Source organism: Salvia splendens, chromosome 6 (genome assembly GCF_004379255.2).
Source record: "Salvia splendens isolate huo1 chromosome 6, SspV2, whole genome shotgun sequence".
NCBI classification, from domain to species: Eukaryota; Viridiplantae; Streptophyta; class Magnoliopsida; order Lamiales; family Lamiaceae; genus Salvia; species Salvia splendens.
Genome location: NC_056037.1, coordinates 12,392,726 through 12,420,368, shown reverse-complemented (window position 1 = coordinate 12,420,368; position 27,643 = coordinate 12,392,726). Strand labels below are relative to the sequence as shown.

The 27,643-nt window shown below is 37.3% G+C and overlaps 5 protein-coding genes across 7 annotated transcripts; 3 read left to right on the top strand and 2 right to left on the bottom strand.

The window, feature by feature from the left end:
• Window positions 1-275: 275 nt before the first annotated feature.
• LOC121808573 (DNA-directed RNA polymerase 2, chloroplastic/mitochondrial-like) lies at window positions 276-9,389 on the bottom strand. The gene is made up of 19 exons (XM_042209127.1): window positions 8,311-9,389; window positions 7,340-7,555; window positions 7,139-7,272; window positions 6,994-7,060; window positions 6,723-6,781; window positions 5,732-5,849; window positions 5,528-5,641; window positions 5,173-5,304; window positions 4,681-5,097; window positions 4,179-4,229; window positions 3,724-3,794; window positions 3,321-3,405; window positions 2,998-3,150; window positions 2,421-2,495; window positions 1,908-1,997; window positions 1,764-1,811; window positions 1,237-1,351; window positions 1,047-1,150; window positions 276-964 (listed from the first exon to the last, which is right to left on the bottom strand). Exons 1-19 carry the CDS (start codon window positions 9,262-9,264, stop codon window positions 854-856), a joined length of 3,114 nt encoding a protein of 1,037 aa, XP_042065061.1. The 5' UTR covers window positions 9,265-9,389; the 3' UTR covers window positions 276-853.
• Window positions 9,390-9,789: 400 nt separating this feature from the next.
• LOC121806404 (transcription factor BIM2-like) lies at window positions 9,790-13,538 on the top strand. The gene is made up of 7 exons (XM_042206427.1): window positions 9,790-9,924; window positions 10,005-10,083; window positions 10,413-10,482; window positions 10,576-10,671; window positions 11,236-11,624; window positions 12,541-12,670; window positions 13,044-13,538. Exons 1-7 carry the CDS (start codon window positions 9,864-9,866, stop codon window positions 13,059-13,061), a joined length of 843 nt encoding a protein of 280 aa, XP_042062361.1. The 5' UTR covers window positions 9,790-9,863; the 3' UTR covers window positions 13,062-13,538.
• Window positions 13,539-13,974: 436 nt separating this feature from the next.
• On the top strand, window positions 13,975-17,980 carry LOC121806195 (pentatricopeptide repeat-containing protein At5g64320, mitochondrial). 3 transcript variants are annotated; one of them, XM_042206154.1, is made up of 3 exons: window positions 13,975-14,221; window positions 14,299-16,933; window positions 17,122-17,980. In XM_042206154.1, exon 2 carries the CDS (start codon window positions 14,399-14,401, stop codon window positions 16,565-16,567), a length of 2,169 nt encoding a protein of 722 aa, XP_042062088.1. In that variant the 5' UTR covers window positions 13,975-14,221; window positions 14,299-14,398; the 3' UTR covers window positions 16,568-16,933; window positions 17,122-17,980. The 3 variants fall into 3 exon arrangements, with proteins under 3 accessions (XP_042062088.1, XP_042062087.1, XP_042062086.1); XM_042206153.1 differs by having other exon boundaries at window positions 13,975-16,666; window positions 16,748-16,933; XM_042206152.1 differs by having other exon boundaries at window positions 13,975-16,933.
• A 3,057-nt stretch (window positions 17,981-21,037) lies between these two features.
• LOC121807712 (U3 small nucleolar ribonucleoprotein protein IMP3-like) lies at window positions 21,038-23,318 on the top strand. The gene is made up of 4 exons (XM_042207994.1): window positions 21,038-21,261; window positions 21,334-21,441; window positions 22,259-22,333; window positions 22,847-23,318. The coding sequence occupies exons 1-4, from the start codon at window positions 21,128-21,130 to the stop codon at window positions 23,076-23,078; spliced, it is 549 nt and encodes a 182-aa protein (XP_042063928.1). The 5' UTR covers window positions 21,038-21,127; the 3' UTR covers window positions 23,079-23,318.
• A 146-nt stretch (window positions 23,319-23,464) lies between these two features.
• On the bottom strand, window positions 23,465-25,083 carry LOC121807711 (proline-rich receptor-like protein kinase PERK9). Its single transcript, XM_042207993.1, has 2 exons — window positions 24,694-25,083; window positions 23,465-24,592 (listed from the first exon to the last, which is right to left on the bottom strand). Exons 1-2 carry the CDS (start codon window positions 24,848-24,850, stop codon window positions 23,769-23,771), a joined length of 981 nt encoding a protein of 326 aa, XP_042063927.1. The 5' UTR covers window positions 24,851-25,083; the 3' UTR covers window positions 23,465-23,768.
• Window positions 25,084-27,643: the final 2,560 nt, after the last annotated feature.

Genomic DNA, 27,643 nt, shown 5'->3' with positions numbered 1-27,643 from the left:
TATTGACTTCTAATATCATGAAATTTTAAAAAATTTGGATTTTTCCCTGAAATTTGCAAATAATATCACGAACTTTACTCTGAGTTTGTTATTTCCCACCAATGAAAAAATTATGGTTATATTAATGAATTGAAGAACAAATTTAGACGATGTGCTTCAAGAAAAACTATTCTCAAAGTTTGAAAAACTTAAGCTCTCGAAGTTGTTGTCGTGAAATTATAAAAAAAAATTCGTATCATGATATTATTTTCTGCTTTCATTGGTGGAAAATAACAAACTCGGAATAAAGTTCGTGATATTATTTGCCGATTTCAAAGTTCGTGGGAAAAAACTCAACTTTTTGAAAGTTCCATGATATTAGGTGTCAATATCCATATTTTTTATCTTGACAAATAGTTAGAACTCAGATCAATATTTACTCACATATCAGTAGACATATACACAACTACATTCCTTTAATCTGTCCTCCAACAACTAGTGCTTGGTACAATCTACAAGTATCCCTATAGGGACAGTGGATCAGAGAATATCAGCATGTTTTGTCAGCTCATTCCAAAGAAAAATTAAGATTATGGATTCTGCTATAATAATCTTAAAGTGGAGAAGCTATCTCAGCCCTTGCGCCACCTCTTCGATGTGTAGAATTCTCTCTGCAAACTGTACATGAATTCTTGAAGCTCCCAAAGAACAAAAATGTGGTCACTTAAGATGCATCAAGGAAACCTTCTTGTGCTTGTAAGTGCATAGACTTGCTGGCCTCTGTCCCTACTAAGCTCAAGCTACCAACGGCTACAAACGCACGACACAAGCCCGTTCATCATGACTGCTGCTCCGACAACCAGAATTGCTCGATTTAGTTGAAGAAATACTCGGAATCCAAAACTTCTCGGAGATCAAAGTCACCCCGCTCAGGCAAGGGAGGGAAAGTCAATGAAGGGAAGGACTGTTCGAAGCTCTCCAACAACTGTTCAAATAGGAATTTGTTTGCCCAAGATAGTAAAAAGAATGTTGAATAGTGGTTGATTGCATGAATCTAGATGCTTTACATTCTCGAGGACTTGGGTTTCATATAGCTCAACGAATTTCTCTCTCAATATTCTGTTCATCACATCAACATCACATGCATGCGTCCAATATGAATCGTGAACACCTGCAATGGGACAACATACAAGGAGATTCAAAGGTCGATAATTTTTAGTTTGGGATGTTTTAGATACGTGCAGAAAGATAGAACACCTGCAAAATCCAATCCTGCTTTCCCACATGCAATAGCAGTCATCATCATGTGGGATCCATCTAGGGAATGGACGAAGTTCGGAGGAAAAGCTGTTCTCTGCCTCTTAACCATCACCTGCAACAGGTTTGGGATCACAAGTCAATATTATCCATAGTAAACCCGTTTTCATGAAGCCAAAACAAACATAAATATGAAGAGAGCAAAGCATAAGATAAAGCCATTATAAGGAACTTGAGGCTTTTCAAATCAAGGTATAGGATCAATGCTTTCAAAAGTAAACATATGACTAATTCCTGCCACAGCAATGCTGTCCAAAACAATGATCCAAAGATGCCTAACCTAATTCATAGAGAGGCACACTCCAGTACATCCAAATGAATGGTGCAGCCACCCTGATTAATTTCTAATTGGGACTGATAAACCTTGGCTAGGGAAAATAAACCCTAACTAGATTTAATTAGAGTGGATGCACCATTGCACACAAGTTTTTTCTATTCATAGATGACTATTTAGAAAAAAAGCTAACCTTTTCTGTCTCACGCTGGAGAGTCAAAACCTGCAGAGAAGTTTTAACCTGCGATAAAGATTAAAAAAAGATGCTCAAAATATAACACAACTGTAACTCGAAAAATGGTAGAGAATTTATGTTTGCTTGAATTCCAGCACTTACAAAATGCCTCCCTACTTTACGGTAAGGCTGAACCACAGGGAGTCCAAGTGGAGTTGTCCAACGAACAGACTCATTTTCTGATGCGATAACCTGAACATTTCCAGTTAAGGCTGTCAAATTGTATCAAGACTCCCTGATTGTAGCAAAACAGTGCAGATGCTTTCCAATTTTACTTAATTGAAGTGTTATGCACAGTTAGTTATATGTTTTCCCAAAATAATAAGAATCATGCTATGTTTAAAGTAAATGAGATTTGATAGGGAATGAATATATATGTGATAAGCCTTGTAGTTATCCATAAAAAATCTAGACTAGCATATAAATTCCTGCAAATCTATTGCAGATATATGATATAGTGGTAGAGGAAGATAAAGAATCACACACCGAAACACAAACAAACAAATGAACGACAAGTGGTGGTTTAGCATAGCTGCTGTAGTAGGTAAGCGATTGAACAGAAACAGAGTAATTTTTTGCAAAAAAAACGAGTTCGGGTTTATTTTCAGCACTGACCTTTGCACATTCTCCTAGCCAGCTCATGATGCTCCTCGCAGCTTCAAACATCTGCCCTAATGCAGTTAATGTAACCTATCCAGCAAAAACAAGCAGAAGGTACATTTCATGAAGAATATAAGCCAATCTGTCCAGTAACTAAAGGCATATACTACTGTATATATTATTAGTTAATTGTTTTTCCGACTTCCCACCAAATTATACGCTTTGAGTCGCACACCCATGCCACTAAGACAATTGTGTCCGCTCTTCGCGGCATAATAGTTCTCTGTTCTTGAAAACATCTGTAGATAATGTGAACATGTACATGGGCTGCCTGTCTGAACCTAGAGAACATGCTTACTTACAATATGTAAATAGAATTTCAGATTAATGTGGAAATTAATATGCAAGTACAAGATAGATAAGAATGTAAATCAATTTGATTGAATAAGCATTTGCTGAAGTCATGAGAACAAATTCACTGATATAAGCTGTAAAATAACACATAGAAGACAAACAAATAACATAAAGCTCATGGGAATGAACATTGTCCGTAAACTTCACATTGCAGGAGCATAAGCAGACAATGGCATACCTTTGCTGCGTAACAAGCTGCACCAAATATTTCTGCATCGTCCCCAATGGGATCGCGTTCCTTTAATCTCCTCTTAATTTGATCTCGGGCACCAATGTAAGTTACACCATACACTGATGTCATCACGGTCTGCTTGACCAGCTTCCTATCCACCTAAACCTCATTCAAATGTTTATACAAGACCATGAGGTAAGGAAGGGGGGAAGACAAATTGATACAAAAAAATAGTGAATAAATTTACTAATCAATAATAAAAACAGTAGAGCAAAAAATACTAAGTTCTACTCAGCATAGACCTAAAAGCTTCAAGCAATAGCACTGACCTGATTGACCAGTAATCTTGCATGCAAAGCTTCAGGATATTTAACAGGATCCTTCTGCGCATCTTCCTTCATGATATCAAGGACCCTGCATGAGCGCATTATCATGGAAAAAGCTTTTTAATAGTGTTCTGCATGCACATTATACAGTCGAGGAATGTGATGGAGTTAGACCTCAAGATTTCATAGTTACAACCAGACCTCAAGATTTCATAGTTACAACAAGATTTCGGTCCTATTTCATAGTTACAACCAGATCTAAATCTGAAGCCCGGATAAACAGCCCCATGTATATATGTGTGTGTCCATTTTACAACAGATATGAAGAGGCTATTAGAAATGCTCATATAAAATTACAAATCAACAGCAAAGAAGGCCTGATATGGAAAGAGGAGTCAGAGGCTACCTGGAAGCAATTCCAGAGTAAACATCAGCGGGCTTTTCTCCATTAACCAAGTTAACAGCAGCCGCCCCTAGCTGAATACATTATAACGAAAAAAATCAGTCAGGGTTGAAATAAAGCCTTAAGCCTCATCATCATCGTTGGAAACCATCTCCTATACATGTGGGTCAGTATATAATAAAAATAAAAAGAAAAATACAAAACATATAATTCAAGTGAATACATAAATGGCATGCAAGGTGTGTCTCATCTAACTATTCTCACAGTGTGCAACTGATGAGAATTTTCAAATTTATTTAGCCACGTATTAATATCTAAGCCATCAACATGCCTACCAAAAAATAACCAAGATATTCATAAAGTCCACTTTCAAAATGAGACAGGACCTGGGCTTTAGAACCTCAAAACCAATAGTTGTACTTAAGGAGAGATGATAATCGAGAAAAGAAGAAACCCACCTTATCCCTTCCAAGGGCAGCATAATGCTGTAAACCATTGCAAGAACCATCCTAGATAAAACACAAATTGAAATAATATGAGAAGAGCAGTGAAGGTTATACCAATGGTGCTTTAGATAAGTTATCTATGAGTGCACTACGATGATGTTATCAAGTACTTCAAGAGCATGAATCTATATATCAAAGTTAAAAACTTTGCATACCACATGAAATCATCAAATCGACAAAACAGAAAGGAAATAGAAAATGCATAATTAAATGACTTTAGATCCTAATACAATCAATAGACAAGAAGAGATTCAAGTGAAATATTGTAGTTGGATGCATAGTAATTTTGCAGAGAAATAGGTTATATGATTGAAATTGTAGAAGAATCTACACAAAACATTAGAATATTAATTATGAAACACAAATTAAACATAGCAGAGATTCATTAATTCAATTCAAAGTTGTAATATGATATATTGAGGATTTAGATTATTGCATGCTAGGAAAACAGTACTTGGTGGACTGGAATATGAGATATTATTGTTTCAGGAGATGGACTTCTAAGGGCCTCAGCAAGATTAATGCACGCTGCTAAACATTGAAAGGGATCTTCTGCTTTGAGCCACCAACGCTCTCCTTCAAGTGGCCTATCTGCAGAATCAAATATGTCGTCCAAATGGTTCTCAGTAAAAGCTATTCGCCCATCATGAGACATTTTGTCCACACCATTGGCAAACAAATTTGCCAAGTGTATTTTAAGCCATCGCAAGCCCGACTTTCCAAGAGGTCGACCGTCTGCAAACTCTAGGATTCCCCTACAAATATCGGAACCCAAATGATTCAAGTGTGGGTGCATGGGGTATGCACGACCACGAAAATCAAGGTTGTGGGGGTAAAAGAAGCCTTCTTCCTCTTTCAGTTTTCTTGCAACCTGACCAATATGCAAGTATCAGATGCCTTCAGCCCAACAGAAGTAACATAATGAGGATACAAAGATGAATCTTACAGCAAGTTTAAGCTCTGTATCACAACGCTGTGAGTGTCTCTCGCTGTTCTCTTTCTTGATAGCTTTAACTTTCCATTTCCACTTCTTAATTAATGTTTCATCTTCTGTATCTGGCTCCTCTGGCAGAGGAGTCTGACAAAAAAAGATTAGAACCAATTATTTTGACAAAGATAAGAATGGAAAATGAAGTTACTATAAAAAGGGGTGCCTGAAACTCGCCCCAGCAGAAAAGTCCTAAAAACAGAAAATTTAGAACAACTATTTTGACAAAGAATTGAACGAAATTGACAAATGAAGTTGCTGAAATAAGGGGTGTATGAATCTCTTTAAAACATCACAATGTAATTTAACATACATCATTGCGATCAACTAAGTCTGCAAGGCGACCTCCACTCGCCCATATTCTATCAATAACATTGAGAATTCTCTTGTTCACTCTCCATTTGGTGTTTCCAAGAGTATCCAATGCCTGAGAACAAACATGACACATTTTTCACATAAAACACAATTAATTCCACTAACTCCATGTCAGTAGAATCAGGATCCTGAACCTGCTAACCTCGAATATTGGTTTCAATTGTTTTGTAGGAGCTCTCTTAACTGTTTCACGTTGCTGACGTGCTCCATGTGTGCGCATCACATAAGATGGCAGATATAAATATGCACCTTTGTCATACCTATCAAATTAAGAACCGCGAGAATAGTAATGAGAAGTACAGATAGACTCGAAGAAAATAACCAAACAAAAGGAAGTTTGAAATGCAAACCAACGATTCATCAAATCATGTAGGGGGTTCCAAAAATTTATTTGGCTACATTGGCAAATTTTAAGCTTCAAATTCAGGGCACCACTACTTGAGCATGGCCATTCATTTAAGGAAGGAGATTATAAATTAACATTGTAGCATTATAAATTAACACTGTAGCAGATACCATCATTGAGGACCCAAATATTAAATTATGAAAATAATTTAATACTTCCTAAAAATACCTCGGTTAACCAATGAAAACTGGAAAAGTTCTGCTAGCCTAAACAGCCAATTTCAGTTTATTTTTTGTCAACTGAGTTTCACTTCTTCAAATCCAATGAATAAACACAGCAAAGACAAACATTCTACGCAGGGTAGACTGATATTTTAGTGGACACTATCGCTCTGATAAAATATATCCTCCCAAGTTCAGCAACCAACTAAGATTAAATATTGTAGATCAAATGATATTTGCCCCTGGGAACACTGCTAGTAGCCACTAGCCAGATTCTTAATTATTAGTTTCCTTATTTTATTACTTCAGCTTATGCGGTAAGTACAGTCCAAACGCAAAAAAAGAAGGCCAGCAAAAGTGAAGGCAGAGTAAACAGAGAAGATCCATTGTACTATATTATAAGTGATTCTGATTATCTTATTCAAAGGAATGACATCAACTAAACACTTGTCGCAGAAAATCAATCACGGAAAGCATTCAAGAGCTATAAAGTATAAACAGGAGAAAAGAAACATAATGGCATCAGAAAATTTGGACTTGGAAAAGGAAGAACCAAGTTATCATACCTTGTCCACTTGACTGGACGCACTAGCATCGGCATATATGGGATAACCATGTGCTTAGCCTGTAAGTAAAAGATAAAAACTTTTAGCAGCTTTATGAACATAGAGCTTTTAAACTTGAACCTACAACCACACCTTCATGGATCTAATATCAAAAACTCATAAAGCAATGTAAAAGAATTTCTTGTCATTTCTCGAGAAGCATTCTCTTTTGGATAGACGTTGCCTGGTTTTAAAAAAATTAGAAAAACTGGTAAAACATAAAATGACTTACTGTTCTTTCAAGACCTTTACGAATAATAGGATCACATTCGATAACACCATATCTTCTGCTATAGTTCCTGTTAAAAGAGAAGCTAGAGAAAACCCATACATGGAAGGAAATAAGAGGTCAATACGAAAAATGCTATAACCCTTACGTATTTTCTTTTGTTACAGTCCTATTAGTATGTACAAATGCAGGTCGAATATCAGGTGGACCCTCTGCCAACTGATTAGCAGGGGCTTGTATATAGGCAGTCTGTATTATCAATTCAATGAGCCGGCTCCCCACCTGAAATGGGAAAGTATAGATTTCAAGATCTGGAAACTTAATTCAATCATAACAGACGATCTTAGACCTTTGCTCTCGCATCCTGTCCCCATGGCTGAGACTCAATTTGTCTATTCACTATTTGCCTCACAGCTCTTAGATTTTGTTTTTTCACCAAGGTCGTGACTTTTTTCCGTAATTTTTCTTCTTCTGGTGAATTTACACTAGATACATCTCCTGCCTTCTCTGCAGCCTTGTCGGCCTTTCTCTTCTTTGTTTTCTCAAGGAAATAGTTTATCTTCACCTGATCCATCATGATATTGTAAAAAGTCAGTCCTATTGTGTATCACCTTGAGTATGAGGAAGCAGAGATTAGATGAGAATTAAGCTAAGCTATACATGTGCAACAAAGTTTGTTATCAATACCAACAAAGCTGTATTGGCAGGGCATGCAGTGCAACATAGGTTTGTTAACAATGGCAAGGCATATTCATGGAACTATTTCGATGAAACTTTGAAAATAAAATCATAAAGTAGCAAAGTTGCACAAAAGTAGAATAAAGGCATAGCTTCATTCTATTGATTGCATATTAAAAATGAAACAAATGAAGTTGCAACCTTTTGCAGTTTTTCTTCGACTAGCTATGTAGACATAACCATCCAAATTTTACAACTTATTATGTTTTGATATAGAAGGAGCAGACTTATCTTCTTCTAATTTTTTTCAGTGTTTTATCTTCAAGTAGTTGCTCTAGCAAATACTTTCCAAGCACAACAACTTCTTATTTATTAGTATTAATATTAATATTCTATGAGGCAATTGCATAGGGCACCTCTAGTTTTCCAGAACCAAGTAACAGACATGAAATGATAACAGAAGCAAATTTAGAATTAATAGCAATATTTACTTGAAGAGTTTCCATGGATCAGCATTTCAACATTGAAGACAGCATGATCATTCTACAGTTAGCAAAACTAGGATGTCACGCCTAATAATCAAATATTCCAAATGTAACTATCATAGCAACATCAAAATCAGAAGAGCCCTGGCCAACCAACCTCCTGTTCAATGGCATCTCCTATAGCACAAGCAGCCTGCACCACTCGTGCACAGCCATGGTCCCCACCGGTCATCAGCAACCCCATCAGCTTATGCATTGTGACAACGGCCATCATATCCGCAGGCAAGAGAACAAAGTACTTCCCATATCCCGCCTTACTCTTCCCATTCCTAATCACCTCCTGCTCCTCCGCAATCTTATCCCTGAAAGGCTCAAACCATCCCAAAAACAAAGACTTCATATAAGGCAAATTCGGAGCCAATTTCTGCTTGCACATATCATTCAAGAGCTCCACATATTCTTTCGCCGCCTGCTGCCACGCCTCGGTTTCAATCTTCGCTTGCCTTTTCTTTAGGGCATAGTACTTCAAATTCCCCATTCGCATATTTCTCTGGTGCCTCCACTTCTTCGCATACACTCTCCTCTCCTCTTTCCTCATCACATTCAACAATTCTTCAACTTCATTAGGTACAGGCACATCACCACTACTATCCCTACCATCCTCATCTATGTCTGTCTGCGACGCTGCCACCTCCGCCTCCACCGCCTCAGCTATGCTAGCATAGGTCCTCCCGCACAACCCATAACAATTCACTTGATTTCTTCCAGAAAATGACGGAAATTTTTTATCATGGAGGTCGATATCACTGTTTCTCTGAAATACCTCCACCGGAAGAGCATCGGCGGAGAGCGAATTAAGCTGGTATATGCGTCTGGAATTGGGGAAAACTGAAGCTTGGGTGAAGGCCAGAAGGCTTTGAGTAGCGGAGAGCGAGGAATTGCGACGGTAGTTGGGCGGGCCTCTTGAGCTAATTTGTTTGGCGATGTTTCTCCACATATCTGTGGGACTTGCTTTGTGGACGCCGACACAGAATACTGGGTTAGGCAATGAACCTCTTGAAGAATTGTTTGGTTTGAAGGGGGTAGAAATTGGGGTTTTATTGGTGTACATCAAATTGCGGCAGGAAAAATATGAGAAAAAGAAAAGTGGAGATTTGGCAAACGTCGGTAGAGAGAGATTGAGATTGATCAGGTGTGAAGAATGAGAAGTTTTGCTGAAGAGTGAGAGAGAGTAGTTGTAATGGTAGTGGTAGTCACTGCCATTGGCATTGCCGATTTAAACCCTTCTAAAACCTTGTGGTACTCTGTTAGGTGCCCCAATTTGCATTGGCCCGACCCGGCCCGACCCGATTTTAATTGTTCACTTGCATTTTTATTTTTATTTTTAATTTTTTTTTTTGCTGACAATCGTACGATTTTATAATTATGGTCCTAAATTATAGTAGTAGGAGTAGTAATTAATGATATGAAAATTTGGTTCTTACAAATTTATAACTAGTTTTTTAGGAGTATTATTTTGAGGGGGCTATTATAATTGGGAATTTGGGTCGAATCAGGAAAAGAAGAAAGCCCAATAATATAAAGCCCAAAGCCAGAGAGCCCGCAAAAGAGGAGACAAATAAATGAGTGGCGCCGTTATCGAAAACGTCACCGACCACCGGCGGCGTTTGCTTCTTAATCTCTTCTCACCCACGAAGAAGAATTTGGGAAATGGGAAGAAGTTCGAGCCACCTAGATGACGATGAAACTAACGATAGCTCTTCTCCGACAGGTATCTCTGCCTCTGCCCCGTATGTTTATTCTAATCTTGTATCTCTGCTCTCTCTAATTTCAAATTTCAAATTTCTGCAGACTATAAAGCAGCTGATCAGAAGCTACGTTCCAAACATTCAGAGACGGAGCAACGCAGGAGGAGTAAAATCAATCAAAGGCAGGAGTTCAACTCTTTCTTTCCCCTTCTTTTCCTTTTCATATTCACCCCAGCAGCTAGGGTTGTTTGGATGCTTATTGTTTGTGTTTTTCCGATAATTTCGTGTCTTATTCGTGTGCCAATTGGAATTCTAAGCGCATTATGTTTTTGCCCTATTTCTTGTGTTTTTATTATGTTCATGAATTGTTAGTGGGATAATGTAGTTAATAAAGTTTTCTGGGAAGTCGAAATTCCTATGTCCATTGAGTTGAGAAGATGAATTGCTAGAGCAAACTTAGGTTAAGATGCTTGAGGCTTGGAATGATGAAAAAAGTTTATATATGTTGCAGATTTCAAATTTTGAGGGACTTGATACCTGAAAATGATCAAAAAAGAGATAAAGCTTCGTTTCTATTGGAGGTTAGTTATGTCAACCTCCTTTTCTTGTCATTTATTCTGTTTCCTAAGTTGCACAGTTTGTGTAGAAATTCTGATAAGTCCATTCTCATGCAGGTTATACAGTATATCCAATTTTTACAGGAGAAGTTGCAGGTGTACGAGGGCTCTTGTCAAGGTTGGAGCTTGGAGTCCACAAAGTGTTTGCCTCTGGTAAAATTTACATGCCTTTATGCATTTTTTTCCATACAATTATATGCTTTCCGAATCTACTCCCTTCCTCATAGGCTCACATCATACCTATTGAGTTTTAAAAAATTGAAATGTAGCAGGTTGGCTGTCCATCAAAACTTTCTAGTACATGCCTCAGGTTTTCTTGTAGTTTAACTGATATATATTTCTGGTTTTTTCCTACTTTTTTTATAATACCCTTGTGATATGCTCAATCCTCATAAAAGCAAAAGCACAGGGTTTTTAACATTTTCTGGTTGATACTTGATAGCAGTGTATTGCTATCTGACAGAGTTAGATTTAAGATGTGGCTTTTTTTCTGATGCTAATTCCAATTTTGTCAGTAACACAATTTCTTTAGTGGGTGGATTGGTGGAAAAATTGGGTTACAGATTATATTATACAGATTATATTATATACTAGTGGAGTATTATGTTATTATCTTCTTAGCAACTGAAGTCAAACTCTGGACAAGTTGCCAACTTCAATCTGTTGTAAAATTAAGGTTTATATATTATTGGTGGTGACTTCTCATATTTATGACAGAAAAATAATTCTGGGCCAGATGCAAGCTTCGTCGATCAGACTCACTTTGAAAGGAACTTTTATGGTCACGAAGACGATGTTCATCCAGCCCTGCTAAGTAATGTGCAGAACCCAGTGGAATCTGACTTAACTGGAGCTACCTTATATAAATCAACTGATAACCCACCCATGGAAACACAAGCCCCTACTATGGCCATGCCACTTCCAGCAGCTATATTTGAGAGTTTACCTGGCCAGCCCCAAGGATCTTTTACTGAAGCGGACCAATTGAACTTTTGGCAGGGTAGGTCATGTGCAGATGATTGTTCGGTTCCTGTATACTCCTCTAATGGGGAAGAACTGAAGAGTGAGAGTGATGAAGCTAGTATCTCAAATGTCTACTCTCAAGGGTAAGCATTGGCTAAGGTAGCAATAAGAAATTACCAGTTGATATGTAACATGTCTATTTGGTTTGATACACACATCATGTCTTTCTGTCAATCATTCTCTGCATTTGATATGGGTAGCATCTTGGTGTGTGAATTGTATTTTGGTTGATTTGATCTATAATGATTTGAACGCTGTGATAGAATCCTACACATACAGTCTGTTCTTGAGTGAGTGGGTATATTGTTAGTTTGTCAAATGTCTCTCTCAAGGCTAAACACTGTGATAGAATCATAGAATCCTACTCTGATCATTTACAGTATCTGACAAATGTTTATAATTTGTTGTACCTTGATGAGAATAAGGCTTGTTTGAATTTGGTAGTCCCTACTCCCCTTGTCTAGTTTGTTGATGGTAGATGGTATACTATACATGCACATTGTATTTGTTTATAGAGGATTTTATGGACCTGGACTGTTAAACAAAATTGAACAGAAACTAGCATGTCATAGAAAATCATTAGTTATGCTGTGCTGATCATATTACAATGATATTGTCATTTCATTAAGCAATAAGCATTGATAAGATGTTTGACTTACAAACACAAAGATGCTCTTAAAATGTAAGAGTTAGTATCAGTATATCTGTAATTTTATATCTCTCTAATTGAACCATAATAACTAAGTGGAACTGAGATTTTGATGTTTGAGAAGTTATATACTTGTACATTGCCTGTTTCATTTTTAATGTGCTACTGAGTTTAATTATTAATATGCCTTCTAAACATGAACTTGAGCTTCAACACTTAATTTACATTGTCTTTTCTCGTTCTTCATTGTTAGCTCTCTCTCTCTCCACCGAACACATCTTCAATTTGGTTAGAAGATCTTCCACTGCACAAGTTTATCAAACTAATGTGGAACTTGTGGTGTTTAACAGGCTGTTGAATTGCTTAAAATGTTCACTACAGTCGTCAGGAGTTGATTTGTCCCAAACCAACATTTCCGTGCAGCTGGACGTTGGAAAACAAACTACTAGCAATAATACCAATCCCGTATTCTCTATCAAGGTTCCACCCTCTTTATTCTTCTCATTTACAATTGGATTATACTCCCTTGTTCTTTTCTGCATGCTCTTGCAGTTTTATCATACATAAGCCCTGCGACCATCCTCTTACCATACAAATCAACTATAACAGTAGAACTATAGATGAGCAAATGCACTACCCAAAAACTTAATTTGATGTGATTTCGACTTCTAATATGATATGGAGTAGAACATAATTATAGCTATCATGTTTCTGTGATACAGTAGTTTCTTAGATCTGAATGGTGCAATCTCGTACTACTAGTTTTTTTCCCTTTTTGTCTTCACCGTTGGGGTAACCCTCCCCTGTATTCATGACCTATCCTGATTCATAATGACTTCTCAATTCAATGCAGGGTACCGATCTTCTATAAATGCTGGGAAGCATTATGAGCACCCTCCAAAAAGGTTGAGAGGTGACGACACCTAGAGTAACTTTGAGATTCTACAATTTTTGTTCCATGTTCCCCAGATCCCCTTCCAGTTTTCATTTGTGAGGGAGCAAGATGCTCTTACATCCATCCAAAAGCATGGACCATTGTACACTACTATGCTTTGCTAGGCATCTCCGCAGCTTCATTTAGTATTCCTGTTGAGAGACTTCATCCTTACAAGCTAAAGGTGGCATTTGAATTTAATTTTATGGTGACGAAGCAGCTGTGAAATTTAGTGTGCGCAGATATATGAGTTCTTCCAGCAAGGGAGAAACTAGACTGGTGGCAGTCGCTATCGAGATTTGTTCTATTAATAATGATCCTCTTGGTTCGGTTAGATTTGTTCTCCCATTTATTTTTATCCAAATTACATCATTTATTTTCCCATCAATCAAAGCAGCATATATGTATTCCAAATTTGTGTGTATTCCACAAGCCCATCCAAATACTCCTCCCACATAGTACTATTTCTTTCACAAATCCAATTGAAGTGCAACCTTGTTGTTAATTTAATAAAAAAATCAAATTATTCAAATAAGTAAATATTCACCAAATTAGTTCCAGACATTACATACATACCAAAAATGGATCATTATATTATTTGGATAAAAAAAATGACTTAATTATATTTCACTCTGAGTTTTTGATGATTTTGTTAAAAATGGACCAATTTCTTCTGTTAGGGACACAACAAAATCGTCAAATTAGGCTATTCTCCTTTATTTTCTTTATTTCTATGACTTTATTCTTTCTATATTTAATCTTTAAATATCAAAATTTTAAATTAAAATATAAAAAAATAGCTAAATACTGGTATCAATTTATTAAACAGTAGCTTGAATCGAAATAGGAACACAAATGGAGGGAGATACCAACGTTCTCACTTCTCAGAAATCCTGAATCCCAAATCGCAAATTTGTAATTGCCCCTCTTCCCGCTGCCCTACAACACTCCGGCCTCCCGCGCCACCGCGATTTCGCCCTCTGCTGGGCTGTATACGCTAGCCACAGACACCCAGCCCCCCTGCCACACGACATCGGCTACGGACCTACCCCTCCCGGCTCCGTCATTGTGTTCATGTAGAAATTGAGCCATTAGAGGTAAATTGGTCACGCTCGTGCTCTGATTGAATGGGGTTTTATCTATTAAGCTTGATTTATACCCATCTTATTTTAAGGTATTTATTGCTGCAACCGGAAATTGAGAGTTATTGCCATTCTGCTACACTGGTCCAATAAATAGTCGAATTAAGAGTTCCGAAGCCGCTCTCTAGAGTCATGTTGAGATTAAAACCAATTTTATGTGATTTTCAGAAGCTTCACATATTCCCCAAAGTTTATATGGCTTCATGTTATCCGTGTGGTGTTTATGGAAGTATTCATAATAATGCTATTGACCCTCCTGAGATGGAATCTGAGACTGAATGGGAGAGATTGCTTAAACCTTTTGACCTGGAGGAGCTCCGGAAGTCGTTCACAAGCATCACTCCATTTCAGCTGAATAAATTGCTGCAGCTCCCGTTGGAGGTGCCCACATCAATGGAGTTGTTTGAGTGGGCTGGTAGCCAGAAGGGCTATCGTCATACGTTTGACGTGTACTATACTCTCGTTGATAAAATTGGGACCGTGAACGACTTTAAGACCGTTGATAGATTGTTATTGCGGATGAAGAAAGAAGAGGTGTCATTTCAAGAGTCCATTTTCATTATGATCATGAGACATTATGGAAGAGCTGGTCTGCCCGGTCAATCGACCAGGTTGCTCTTTGATATGAGGAATTTGTTCTGTTATGAACCCACATTCAAATCTTATAACGCCGTCTTGGATGTTCTGTTGGCAGGTAATTGTCCCAAAATTGCCCCCAATGTCATTTATGATATGCTGAGCCGGGGTATCTCTCCTACTGTGTTTACGTTTGCTAGAGTGATGCAAGCGCTTTGTATGGTGAATGAAGTTGACTCTGCATGCTCCCTTCTCAGGGACATGACAAAGCATGGGTGTGTACCAAACTCAGTAGTGTATCAGACATTAATACATGCGTCGTCTGTTAATAATAGAATTGATGATGCTTTGAAGTTGTTGGAAGAGATGTTTCTTATGGGCTGTACACCCGATGTAAATACATTTAATGATGTCATAATTGCCCTTTGCCGTGCTCTTCGTGTTCACGAGGCTGCTAAACTAGTTGATCGGATGCTTATCCGGGGGTTTTCCCCTGATAAAATAACTTGTGGTGTTTTATTGCAAGGGTTGTGCAAAACAGGCCGAGTGGATGAAGCCAGGGTGCTGTTGAAGAAAGTGCCAAATCCTAATGTTATCCTATACAATACGTTGATTAATGGGTATGTCATGAATGATCGTTTTGAAGAAGCAAAAGCTTTATTCGACGAGAATATGGTTACTGCTGGTTTACATCCAGATATCTATACTTACAACATTCTTATTCAAGGGCTTTCCAAGAAGGGTTTATTATTCTCCGCTCATCAATTAGTCGAAGAGATGTCGCTCAAGGGTTTCGAGCCAAATTTGATAACTTATACCACTCTAATTGATGGTTTCTGCAAGAAAGGTCTCTTGAGGGAAGCTGAAGATATTATGGACGAGATGTCACGTAAGGGCCTTTCCCTAAACACAGTTGGATATAATTGTCTAATCTCTGCGTTATGTAGGGACGGACGAGTAGAAGAGGCATTTGAGCTGTACCATGGCATGCTGAGCAGAGGATGTAAAGCTGATATTTTTACATTCAATTCTTTAATATACGGGCTAACTAAGATTGACAAGATGGAAGAGGCTCTATGTGTTTATAGGGATATGTTCCTAGATAGCGTCATAGCTAATACCGTAACCTACAATATACTGATTCATGCTTTCTTGAGGAAGAGAGCTCTGCAAGAAGCGTTTAAGCTTGTAAATGATATGTTGTTCCGAGGATGTGCTCTAGATGAGTTCACGTATTCTAGCCTCATTAAAGCACTTTGTGAAGATGGGGCTGTTGATAAAGCTATGGGCCTCTTTGAAGAAATGTTGAGAAAGGGAGTCACTGCAAGTAGCTTATCTTGCAATATACTGATAAGTAGTTTATGCAGAGCTGGTAAGATACAGAATGCATTCGACGTCCTTAGAGAGATGGTTTACAGTGGACTGAAACCCGACATAGTCACATATAACACTCTGATAAGTGGTTTGTGCAAGATGCGTCGGATTAAAGAAGCTTATAAGTTGTTTGAAAATTTGGAAAGTAAGGGTGTCTGGCCGGATGCCGTCACTTATAATATCTTGATAGGTTCTTACTGTAAAGAAGGCTTGTTTTGGGACGCTTGTGCTCTCTTAGATCTAGGAGTTGCCCGTGGGTTGACACCAGATATTGTCACATGGCGAATTCTAGTTTCTAATTTGTTCAGAAGAGTACTCAGAAGAAATGACCATTCATCTCAATTCAGTTGAGCGTGAAGTTTTAGATTTGGAAACGCCATGTAGGTTATGTGAGATGGGTCTTTATCTCAGATAATTTCGATAACTTCTGCCTAAGTATCTGAACCGCTGGTAATTTTGTCTCCTTAAATTTTGTTCTAATAAGTTGCAATCGCGCTATGGGACCTGTCCTGACCAGTAGTTGTGCATCAGTGCATGTGACCAGGGTCTTGTTGATTCTGATTTCTGACACCTTGGCGCTTAAGGTATTAAGAGAAACGTTACAACACCACAACATCTTGAAAATGATTAAGAAGAAACACATCCGCAAGGTCCTTGATATGATCTGCAAACTTGCTTAAGAGGGCCTTGATAAATCTAGCGACACAGACAAGAAAGGTACAGTAAACAGAAATAGATTTTATTGTTGACCGATGTAGGGAGAACCTGTGCATAGAGGTTGCTAGTTTCCTTTCCTATCTAATTGATGATGTACTTATTTAATGCAGCAATATTCTGCATTGTAAAGTGCTTTTCCATGTGACTAATTGATTCTGCTTTGACTCTGAAATGTCATCTGATCCCAGAAATCGAAGAATCCAGTGACAGCAATAAAAAAGAATGGCGAGTATGCAAAATTCTGGAATGAGTTTGATTTATTGTATGATGAGGCATTGAGGAAGGCCATGAGCAGGCTGAGATGATCCTGTAGGACAAGAAAGAAACCTTGACCTGCAATCAGATGGAGTTCAGGAAGTATTCAATTGAAGGGATTTCATGTGGTGGTGAGGTGACTCAGGTTGATCTAGCAGCTTCTAGAAGGATGAACATTTGATGTGGAGAGGCATAGATTTAGTTTGGATGGCTCTAATTCGTATGCGAGGAGCGTTGAGCGTTTGATCTATTCACGGCGGATGGCATCATAGAGAAGGGATGCTTAGGTTGCAATGAGGGTGATGGTGGAAATGGTAGGATTTCGAGGATCTTGATCTATGAGAAGGAGCGCATGATCAAGGGGTTTAACTTCAGAGATGGGGAGATCGATGGGCAAGATGTCGATTCATAGGTGTAAATAATGTGGTGGGTGGGAGATGTTGATGTTTTTTAGTTTTTAAGGTGATGGCTCTTTGCTACATGGAGATTCCAGTTGAAGGGAAAACAGCACACGAAGCTGAGTCGCCCTAGAAGGGGTGCTTTCTATTGCAACTAGAGAGTTTGGGTTTCAGGTTTTGTCAAAGAATACAATCTGCTACGGTTGTTGTCTTGTTGAAGAAGTTGATCATACCTCTAGCATGGAGGTGATGAGAGGTATATACAATGCTGCATTAGTTTGTCTTTGTGTGTGTATGTATCGCATTGTATGTAGAGAGAGTATAAGCTTTTGTATCTATTTGAGTATAACCATCCAACCACACCATTTTTTATAATTTATGAATGACCACCTAACCACACCATTATACATTTATATTCATAGAAAAGTTAGATAGCCAAAATAATATTGGATATTTTTGTGTGAAAACCTTATTTTACTATCTCCGGAAGGGAGTAAAAGAAAACTTAGTAGCAATCCTCGCATTCTCCACGTCACTCCCATCATCTCCAAGGCCCAAAAGTTCAAGCTATAATAGCCATCATGAAAATGAACATTATACCTTGAAGACACGATAATCAAAAAATACAAAAGATAATGTAGCAAAACCAATGTTTTGGATATATCAAACACAAATATATATCTCAAACCTTTTCTTTTCTCATCATCTCTGTCTTCATCACCTTCTTCTCTTCCTTGTCCTCAACAACAACAAATATATTAACATAAAAATAATAAAAAAAATTGAATGCATAAGCTGATGGAAATAGAGATCAGTAAACTAAAGAAAAAAAAATCTCCAACCACAAAACAACTGAGAGAGCGACATGATGGCTCAAAACAAACTTTAATAGTAATAGACAAAGGGGGAAAAACATCATATAGAAACTGATTCATGTTAATATCGTTGGAGAGTAATGGAAAAACCGGTAGCGGGTGAGTGGATTATAAGCCATCAAATCTCCTATATTTATAGTCCAAAAAAATAGAATTATAGGAGACTCTTTCAAAACCTACCACTTTCTCCACTAACAATTTAAATTTATAATCTTTATAAGTTCCCTGATATTAAAATCGACAAATCAGACATATAAGTTAATATTAAATTTAAAAAATTAAACGTCAGCCTTATTGTAATTCAAACGCACACTTTGCACAGAGGTTGGGCATTAAATGCATAATAATTATTGAGCATTCAATTATTTACTATATTAATCATGTGTACAATATTTTTGTAAAATAAAATGAGAGCAACTTCGAGCACCATCTCACAATTTATTTTACATAACTTTTCAATTACTCTACTTTTCAATTACTCTAGTGCATTAAAAATTGAAACTTTATTATCAAACGTGGAAGGCGGCGGTTACATAATTTTTCAGTCATATTAGTAACGTTTAGGAAGAAATTATCTAATACTTCTACATAACTAATAAATGTTTAAAAGTATGCCAAATATTTAAAAGAAATTATCTAATACTTCTACATAACTAATAAATGTTTAAAAGTATGCCAAATATTTAAAAATATGCCAAAAACTTATGAATATTCAAAACTATGCTCAAAACTCGCATTTTATGTTAGTATAATGCCAAAAACTTATGAATATTCAAAACTATGCCCAAGACTCGCCTTTTATATTAGTATAGATATAGATGTGGGTTATCATATTGTATCACAACACTATAATTTAGTAACAACTAACTCTTTAGAAAATACTTCTAACTATTCAACTGTTAGCTTTTAGTTTTGTTTCTCTTGAACTTATTTTCTCTCTTCTTTGAAAAGAAATTTCATTTTTCAGACAGCCAAGACATTAACACCATGTGGTGAAGTTAGGGATGTCAATCGGGCCGGCCCATCGGGTTTCGGGCCGGCCCATCGGGTTGTGAATTCTTTCGGATTGTAAAAGTTCAATCCTAACCCTAAAAGCTCGGGTTTCGGGCTAGCCCAACGGGTTAATCGGGTTGCTACCGATAAGATTAACATGCGATCAATCCAATAAATAATGATGAAAATTAGTTATATTCATAAAATGTAAAATATTTAATTATGATAAATTTGAGATATATGGTCAAACTCAATCATAAACATGATCAAATACTAATATTTGAGATATTTCGTGAAATTTTAATGCATGTTGTAGAAATTTAAATATTTTTTAAGTGAATTTGAAGTTTTTAATTTATTTATCAATTATTATATTAATAAAAATTCAATATATAATTTGTATATTTAATATAAAATTGAAAGTTTTTTTTAGTTATCTATATTATAAAATTAATCAATGAAGTGTCGAATTAGGAGTAAAAAATAGAATAATAGAAATTTTATCGGGTTTTCGGGCCAGCCCATCGGTTTCGGGTCTGGCCCTAACGAGTCGCGGGTTAATCGGGTGTGAGCTAATCGGGTTTTAATTTTATCGGGCTAGAAATTTCCAGCCCTAACCCTATAAATTTGGCGGGCTATTTGGGCCAGTACATGGATTGCGAGCTACATTGACATCCCTAGGTGAAGTAGTTGCAGGAATTTGAAGTATTTATTGTTATTAACCTTGTGTTGTACTTTCTTCCAACATCTTAGCTTCTTGGTTAAGATTGATGGGGTTGTTTAGAAACATATCTGGTGTACATGATATGGTTTAAATATTTATTTTGGTTATTGTTGTGGTCGGGTAAGTTTTTGAAAATTGTTGTGAAACATCTTTATTGCTCCCTTCATTCTGCATTAAAAGTTCCATTTGAATTTGACATGAGTTTTTAATATATAAAAAAAATGGGTAAAAAAACATAGTGGAATATGAAACTCTTTTTCTTTCATAGTGAAATGTGGGGCAAAACTTCTATTTATAGTAAAAATGAATTGAGACTCATAATACAGACTAAATTGGTAAATAGAGACTCTTGCGAATGAGGGGAGTAGTATTTTTTTATTCTCTTTGTGTTTGGTTTGTGTAGTGTTTTTGGGCAAATCTTGTTTGAAAACTTGAAGGAGGAACTAAACAAAATATATTGGTTTGGTGCTTTGGTATGTTCTTGTTGTTTGCAATTTGTTTCTAGTACTAGTTTGATTTTATTTCAATGTTCAAGTCAGTTTTTGAGTTTCAAAATTCTTGTTAGTCTCAATTTTAGTTGAAGAAAATGAGGAAGCCGCTTTTCTTGTAAATTTATTTGTTTAGTGTTTCATCGCCTAATTTAGTTAGATATTGGCATACGCCTTGTTTAGTTATCGCGCTTAATTATTTCAGCTCTAGATTATGAATTTTGTGTTATTAGTGGACTGGACTGGCCCAGAAATATTAGTAATAGTCTGTTTCAGTCCAAGCCGCTTCACACTTGGGCCTTGGTGCTGAGCCCTGAACTTTTATGGCGTCGCCAAAATACCGATAGAAACTAATTCGAAAATATTAGTAATTCCCAATTTCTAGGGTTTTATCGAGGTTTATCTCCGTTTGTGCATCTCGTCTCTACCCTAGAAGATCATACTCGTTTCTCCCCTAGAAGATGAGGAAGCTAAAGTTTCACGAGAAGAAATTGCTAAAAAAGGTTAACTTTTTAGAATGGAAGAGAGAAGGAGGGCAGAGGGAAAACCTAGTAATGCATCGTTACCACGTTACTGGCAGAGACGATTACAAAAAGTAAAATCATTTTTCATATTTTACGAATTTGGATCGGTGAGAAATGTGTAGATAATTTTTTCTTTCTTTCAGGTATTCACGTCTGTGTAGAACAGTGCAGAAGCTGGTCAGCATACTTAAACAGATGGATGCGCGAGATCCTTATCGAATAGAGATGACTGATAACCTTCTTGAAAAACTGTGAGTATTTTAAATGGGAGCTTGGTTTTTGACCACCTCCGCATTTGATTGTGTTGTTTAGATATTTGGTTGTGTAATTCAGCCTTTATTTTAAGATTTATAACAAGTTCAATATGAATGCGTAAACTTGCTTCAAAATGCTAGGACTAACAAATTCTTTCGGTGCCTTTCGGAGACATCTTAAAGTAAATTTGTCGTTTTTGAGATACCTTGCAATCCTAGATCCTCTTTGATACTTATAGGACAGCCAACAGCCAACTTACTCTGTAGTAATTTGCATCAGCTTATTGGCCTGGAAGATAAATTCTTGTTTGGTTCCTGCTATAGGAAAAGTTAGAGGAAACAATGAAAATAATTGAACAGTCTCAGGTTAATATTAGTGTAAGTGTGAAACAAGTAGAAGTAACGGGCGTTTCATATGTTCTTCCTCTGGTTTGGTAAAGGAAGTTGTCTTTCCTGAGGAATTTTGATATGTATTACACATGATTACACGTGGATGTTGATAATATGAATAAGAAGCCATATACTCCCTAAGTGATAGGCTGAAAGCCAATTGCAGAGTAAAGTAAAGATGCTGATATTTTATAGATGAATTGCCTATGGGTACTTATGACATGCTCACTTGCATGATTCTAGTAATTTATCAAAAATTATCTTGCATGATATAGCTATTTATTCTTCTGTTATTGGAAGAGTGCTCTGATCTGTTATCACCGTCTCTTTAAACTTCTGCGGTGTAGTACATTGCACAGTAGCACTGAATATTGGTTCAGTTTATGTTATTGGTGTCTTATTTGTTGATATTTTATTGATATAGGTACAACATGGGTGTTATACCATCTCGTAAAAGTTTGGCTTTGTGTGAGCGCCTCTCTGTGTCATCCTTTTGTCGGTAAGTGGGGGTGAAAATGTAACACATTTATGTGGTGTTCTGTATCAATAAATCCTTTAGTGTAATATGCTCCACAATTTTAATTGGCATAAGAAGTCAAATAATGCTATATAGAAACTCCATAATACTACTACTACTACTTTTAGAGCAAGAAGATAACAACCTTCCCAAATGCTTAGGGGATGCCCAGGACACTGGATTGTGTTAAAGTGTTATCAATATTCGTATTTAGTTCCTGTCCCGGTGCTTCTTAGCAAATGCATTTTGTCACAATTATTCTATCTGAATCTTACTGCAGATGATTCTCCTCCACAGGTTTGCTGCATGAAAATCTTGTTGGGTTTTGAATCTTGTTTTCTGATGGTTAATGCTTGTAGTAAATAACAAATGATGGATTTGGAGTAGCACTAATGTTAAGTTGTTAACATATTGAATCTACCAGTAGAAAGCTCTCAACAAGCAGATGAATACTGATAATGCTAACAGTGCTTTATTGGTGTCTTCTTTTTTCAGACGTAGGCTTGCCACTGTCTTGGTCAGATTGAAGTTTGCAGAGCACTTGAAAGAATCAGTTACTTATGTTGAACAAGGACATATTCGAGTAGGACCCGATACCATCACTGATCCAGCATTTCTTGTAACAAGAAATATGGAAGACTTTATAACATGGGTAGATACATCGAAGATAAGAAGGAAGGTCTTGGAGTATAATGATAAACTGGATGACTATGATGCGATGAACTAAATACTGCAAATATGCCCGTGTAGACCCCATATTACCAATCATTTGGAACTTATTAAATTCCCAAGTACTGTATGTTCTGCTATAGTGAATTTTGTAGTTTTGGCTCGCTCCTTGTTACACTACTAAGCAGTTCCAATTAAAAAGAAGTCGACCCCTTACTAGTTTTATGTATTAATAGAAAGTGATGTTTTTTTTACTTGTTTCTCAATCCTGAGGTAATTGAAATATTAATTTCCTTTTTTTCGTCTCTTGAATTTTGAGTACTCAAGGCAGTTATATCTATTTTAAAGAATCTAGATATCAGGTTTAATGCATCTGTTTTGTGCTGATATAGAATCGTGACAGAAATCGTTCATTTGCAAGTGTGTATCTTGATAAGCAAATACTTCAAGAAAGCATGAACTGTTATTCATCAGTAACCAGGAAAACTAACGGAAAACAAACAATTTCTGGCTACTGCTAAAATGTATCACATTGATAGCATCTCTTGTGAGGTAGCATTCCCTTGTGAAGCATTATTTATCACTGCTAAATCAGTGGTCAGATTTTCCATTCTCTTGTGTTCTGCAGACATAGTTAACACACTTTTGATAGGAAGCGGAACACTAGTATAAAATGTGTGAAGTTGAAGGTTCAAGGGTGAGTGTACGGCTATGCGATTATCATACATTGCAGCTATGTTAAATTAAATCAAGGAGAGCTTGTTTCTGACAGTGCAGCAACCTTAGCAGGAGGCACTCCAGGAAAACCAGGGGTTGGCTGGAAAGGAAATGAGGGCAGCTGGACTGGAGGTGGAGACGGAATTAAACCAGGAATAAGCGGCAGGTTGAGCAAAGGTGGTGGACTGGTTGAAGGTAAAAGAGGAGGGATAATTGACTGCACAGGGGAAGGAAGTATCTGAGGAATTGTAATAGGTGGTAACTGAAGAGAGCTTGGAGGAAATATATTTGGTAGGTTGAATGGATTTGGTGAAAATGGAATGCCTGGCAGATTTTCTGATAAATTTGGTACATTAGTTGCTTCTTGCTTTCTAGGTAGTGCTGGTGGCAGAAATGGGATTCCGGGCAGTGGTGGTAGGCGGGGAAGCTGCGGCAGTGGTGGTAGTCGAGGCAGCGGTGGGAGGAAGCTGCCAAAGGATGGTTGATCTTGAACTGGTGGTACAAATGCTGGATCACTAGGATTTGATAATTTATTGAAATTAGTGATGCTTGGCTTCTCATTACATACTTGTGGTTGTTTGAGTGGCCTGAATGTGAAGAACCCTGCTGAGAAAACATGTGTCCCATCTTTTCTTGACTTGAAATGAAGTTCTGATGAAGTTGCAGAAGCTGCTACAGCACAATATGGTTTATTACTGCTGATTAGTCTCACAGAACATCCTCTGATTTTGGTGGTATGTTTGCTGACAGGGAAAGGGAGGTGCACTTTGAATTCTCCATGGCTGTCTGTTTTAACTTGTTTCCGGAACCTCTTTCCTGATCTTGCGTCCTTGCATTCTACGGTGACAGATGCACCTGAGGGGTGGAAAGTGTTAGAGCCGGGTTCATCTGTAAGTAACATAGTAGTAGTTTTGAACATGACCTCAACTTAGAAATAGCATTTGATGAAACTAAACCTGGAATGAAGTAGTGGTTGGCTTTTGGTAGATTCTGCTGGAAACATGTGTTGCAGTAGACTGTCCCAACGACAACGGCAGATGGCTTGGGAAGTCTAGACTCTGAATTGTTGATGATTGCAAAACTAAGAAACATTATCGTCCAAAACCAAGACATTCTTGAAAAGGTATGTAAAATCTGTTTTTCTTCCCTTTTTTGTTTGTTTGTTTGGAGATGAGAAGTGGGAGTTTTGTGGAAGCTTTTTATACTAGGAAAGAAGAAGGCTAGTCTTAATGTCAATCATGAAAAAACAAGTGAACTGCAAACTAGCAGCATTATTTCCTAGGTAGTAGACAGACACAGAGATCGAACTAACTATAACTGCATACTAAGAGATATTCTGTGTTTCTCTGTGGATGTGGGTGTGGGTGTGGGTGTGGGTGTGGGTGTGGGTGTGGAGGTATTGTTCTGGGTGAGAATTAGGTGAAGGGGCAGTTGGTTCACGAGAGAGAGGTGCCGTGCCACAAACTGAATTGCAGAGATATGCGTCATTTGCATGGTTTTCCCATCTCTTTCCTGCCTTTTTTTAGAAAAATGCTTATTATTTTCATTTTTACAATTTCTGCGTAATTATATATTATATGAGTGAACTTTCCATATAATTATGATAAATTAAGAATATGAGCTTATAAAACATTGTAGGAATATAAATATTTTTACTAGATCGCAAACATATTGGTGCATACTAAAAGCTTTTGCAAGTACAAATCGAAATCGAAGAGTCGACAGTCGGAAAAAATTTGCAACTATAAGTAAAGACCCATCCACGAAAATCATCAACACATATACATAATTCGGGCTTTGATTGATTTAATTTAATAGCTGGTTTTTAGATTTTTTTACCTAACAATATCGAAAATATGCAATGTAATCTTGGAATCTTAGTTGGGTTCGACATTTAGCATCACAAAATTTGCCACATATACTACATGGAATTATAATCAAAATGGGCAATACCTTATATTCAAATTAAGACTAAATATCAATCATATGATAAAAATATAGAACGACTAGGCTTGATGTCCCATGAAATTTTATTAATTATGTTAATTACAAATTTCAGCTATCATAATCTCCCGATTCTCGTGAGATTCAATGTTACTTATAAATTTATAATGATGTAGATATTTGTGTCTATTACTATGACACATGCTCAACAAACTTCAAATTACACATATAACTTTCTCAATTTACATTATTTTTCAAAAAATCATACTATAATATAAAATTAAATAAGTAATACTAATTAAGTCGACCAAAAAAAGAGAGGCATTGTAGCTGGCATGAACGGCAAAATAATAAATACTCCAACTCAAAACCTTGTTGTTTTTACAGACACTTAAATTCCTAATAGAAGTGGTATGAAAAATATGAGGAATGATGTAATTATGTTGTCGCATGCATGTTAGTACTATCAATATATAATAATTTATGTTTATTTAATTTTAATTAACTTGAGATTCCAAAAGTAAAATGGAAACCACAAAAACACAGAAATGGTGTATGAATTTCACAAAAACATACCTGGAAACAACAAAAGAAGTGGTAGAAACATTCAAACCCACTCCGATTGTTGGGTCGCGATACCGCCGATCTCACACACGCACGAACGAGGAAATAAAGCACGCAAACGATATAACGTGGTTCGGTGATAATCCACCTACGTCCACGGAGAAGATGACCGGAATCTTATTGACGAACTCTTTACAATTACAACGAACTCACACTCACACGCTACCGCTCACAACTGCTTGCTATCTTGAGATTTAATCTCTCTGAGTGTGTGTATATGGTGTAATTCTGCTCTCTCACTACTGAGCTCTATCGAGCTATTTATACAAGATGCAATCAAGAAATAAAATCCAACTAACTCTATTTCCCAAAGTTAGTTATAACCGCTGCTCGGCTAAAACCGAACTGCCATTCTTGGTTAGCAACCGAACTGCATTTCTCGGCTATCAACCGAACTGCCTTTCTCGGCTATCAACCGAACTGCCTTTCTCGGCTATCGACCGAACTGCCTTTCTCGGCTAGCTCAAAGCCGAGCTTTATTTCTTGATCTCTTCTCGGAGCTGCCGAGGCTCCACCACTCGATCACAACCGGACTCAAAGCCGAGCTTCATTTCCGAGCTCAGAAGCCGAGCTCCAGTAGTTTGCATGGACACACTTTCACAAATCTCCACCTTGTCCTTGCAAAACTCCATCAATATCTGGATTCCCTTCTCAATCCTTGTTACAAGCTTCAACACTCCACAATCTCAACCAACTTCAAACAATGTTTGAATTTCGAAGTTGGCAGAGATTTTGTCAACATGTCTGATGCATTTTCTTCGGTAGGAACTTTCACCACATTGATCTTTCCACTTTGAATCTCATCTCTGATGAAGTGTCTCCTCACATCTATATGCTTCGACCTCTCATGGAACATTTGATGTTTTGCTAAACATATAGCCGAGTTGCTGTCACAGTTAATCTTCACTGCTCCCAGCTTCATTCCTAGATCTTGTAGTATCCCTTGCAGCCATTTTCCTTCCTTTGCAGCCTCTGTTAGCGCAATATACTCAGCCTCGGTCGTAGACAATGCAACCACAGACTGTAGATTTGATTTCCAACTCACTGCTGTGCCAAATAACGTGAATATGTAGCCACTTTGGGATTTTCTGTTGTCCAAGTTGGCAGCATAATCCGAATCACAAAATCCCTCAAGAACTTCATCCTTTTCAGACCAGGCTCCACCACCAAACTTCAAACCAATCATTACAGATCCCTTTAGATACTTCAAGATCCATTTCAGCGCGGCCCAGTGCTCTCTGCCCGGGTCAGCCATGTACCTACTGGCCACGCTTATAGCATGAGCAACATCCGGCCTTGTACAAATCATCAAGTACATCACACTGCCCACTATATTCG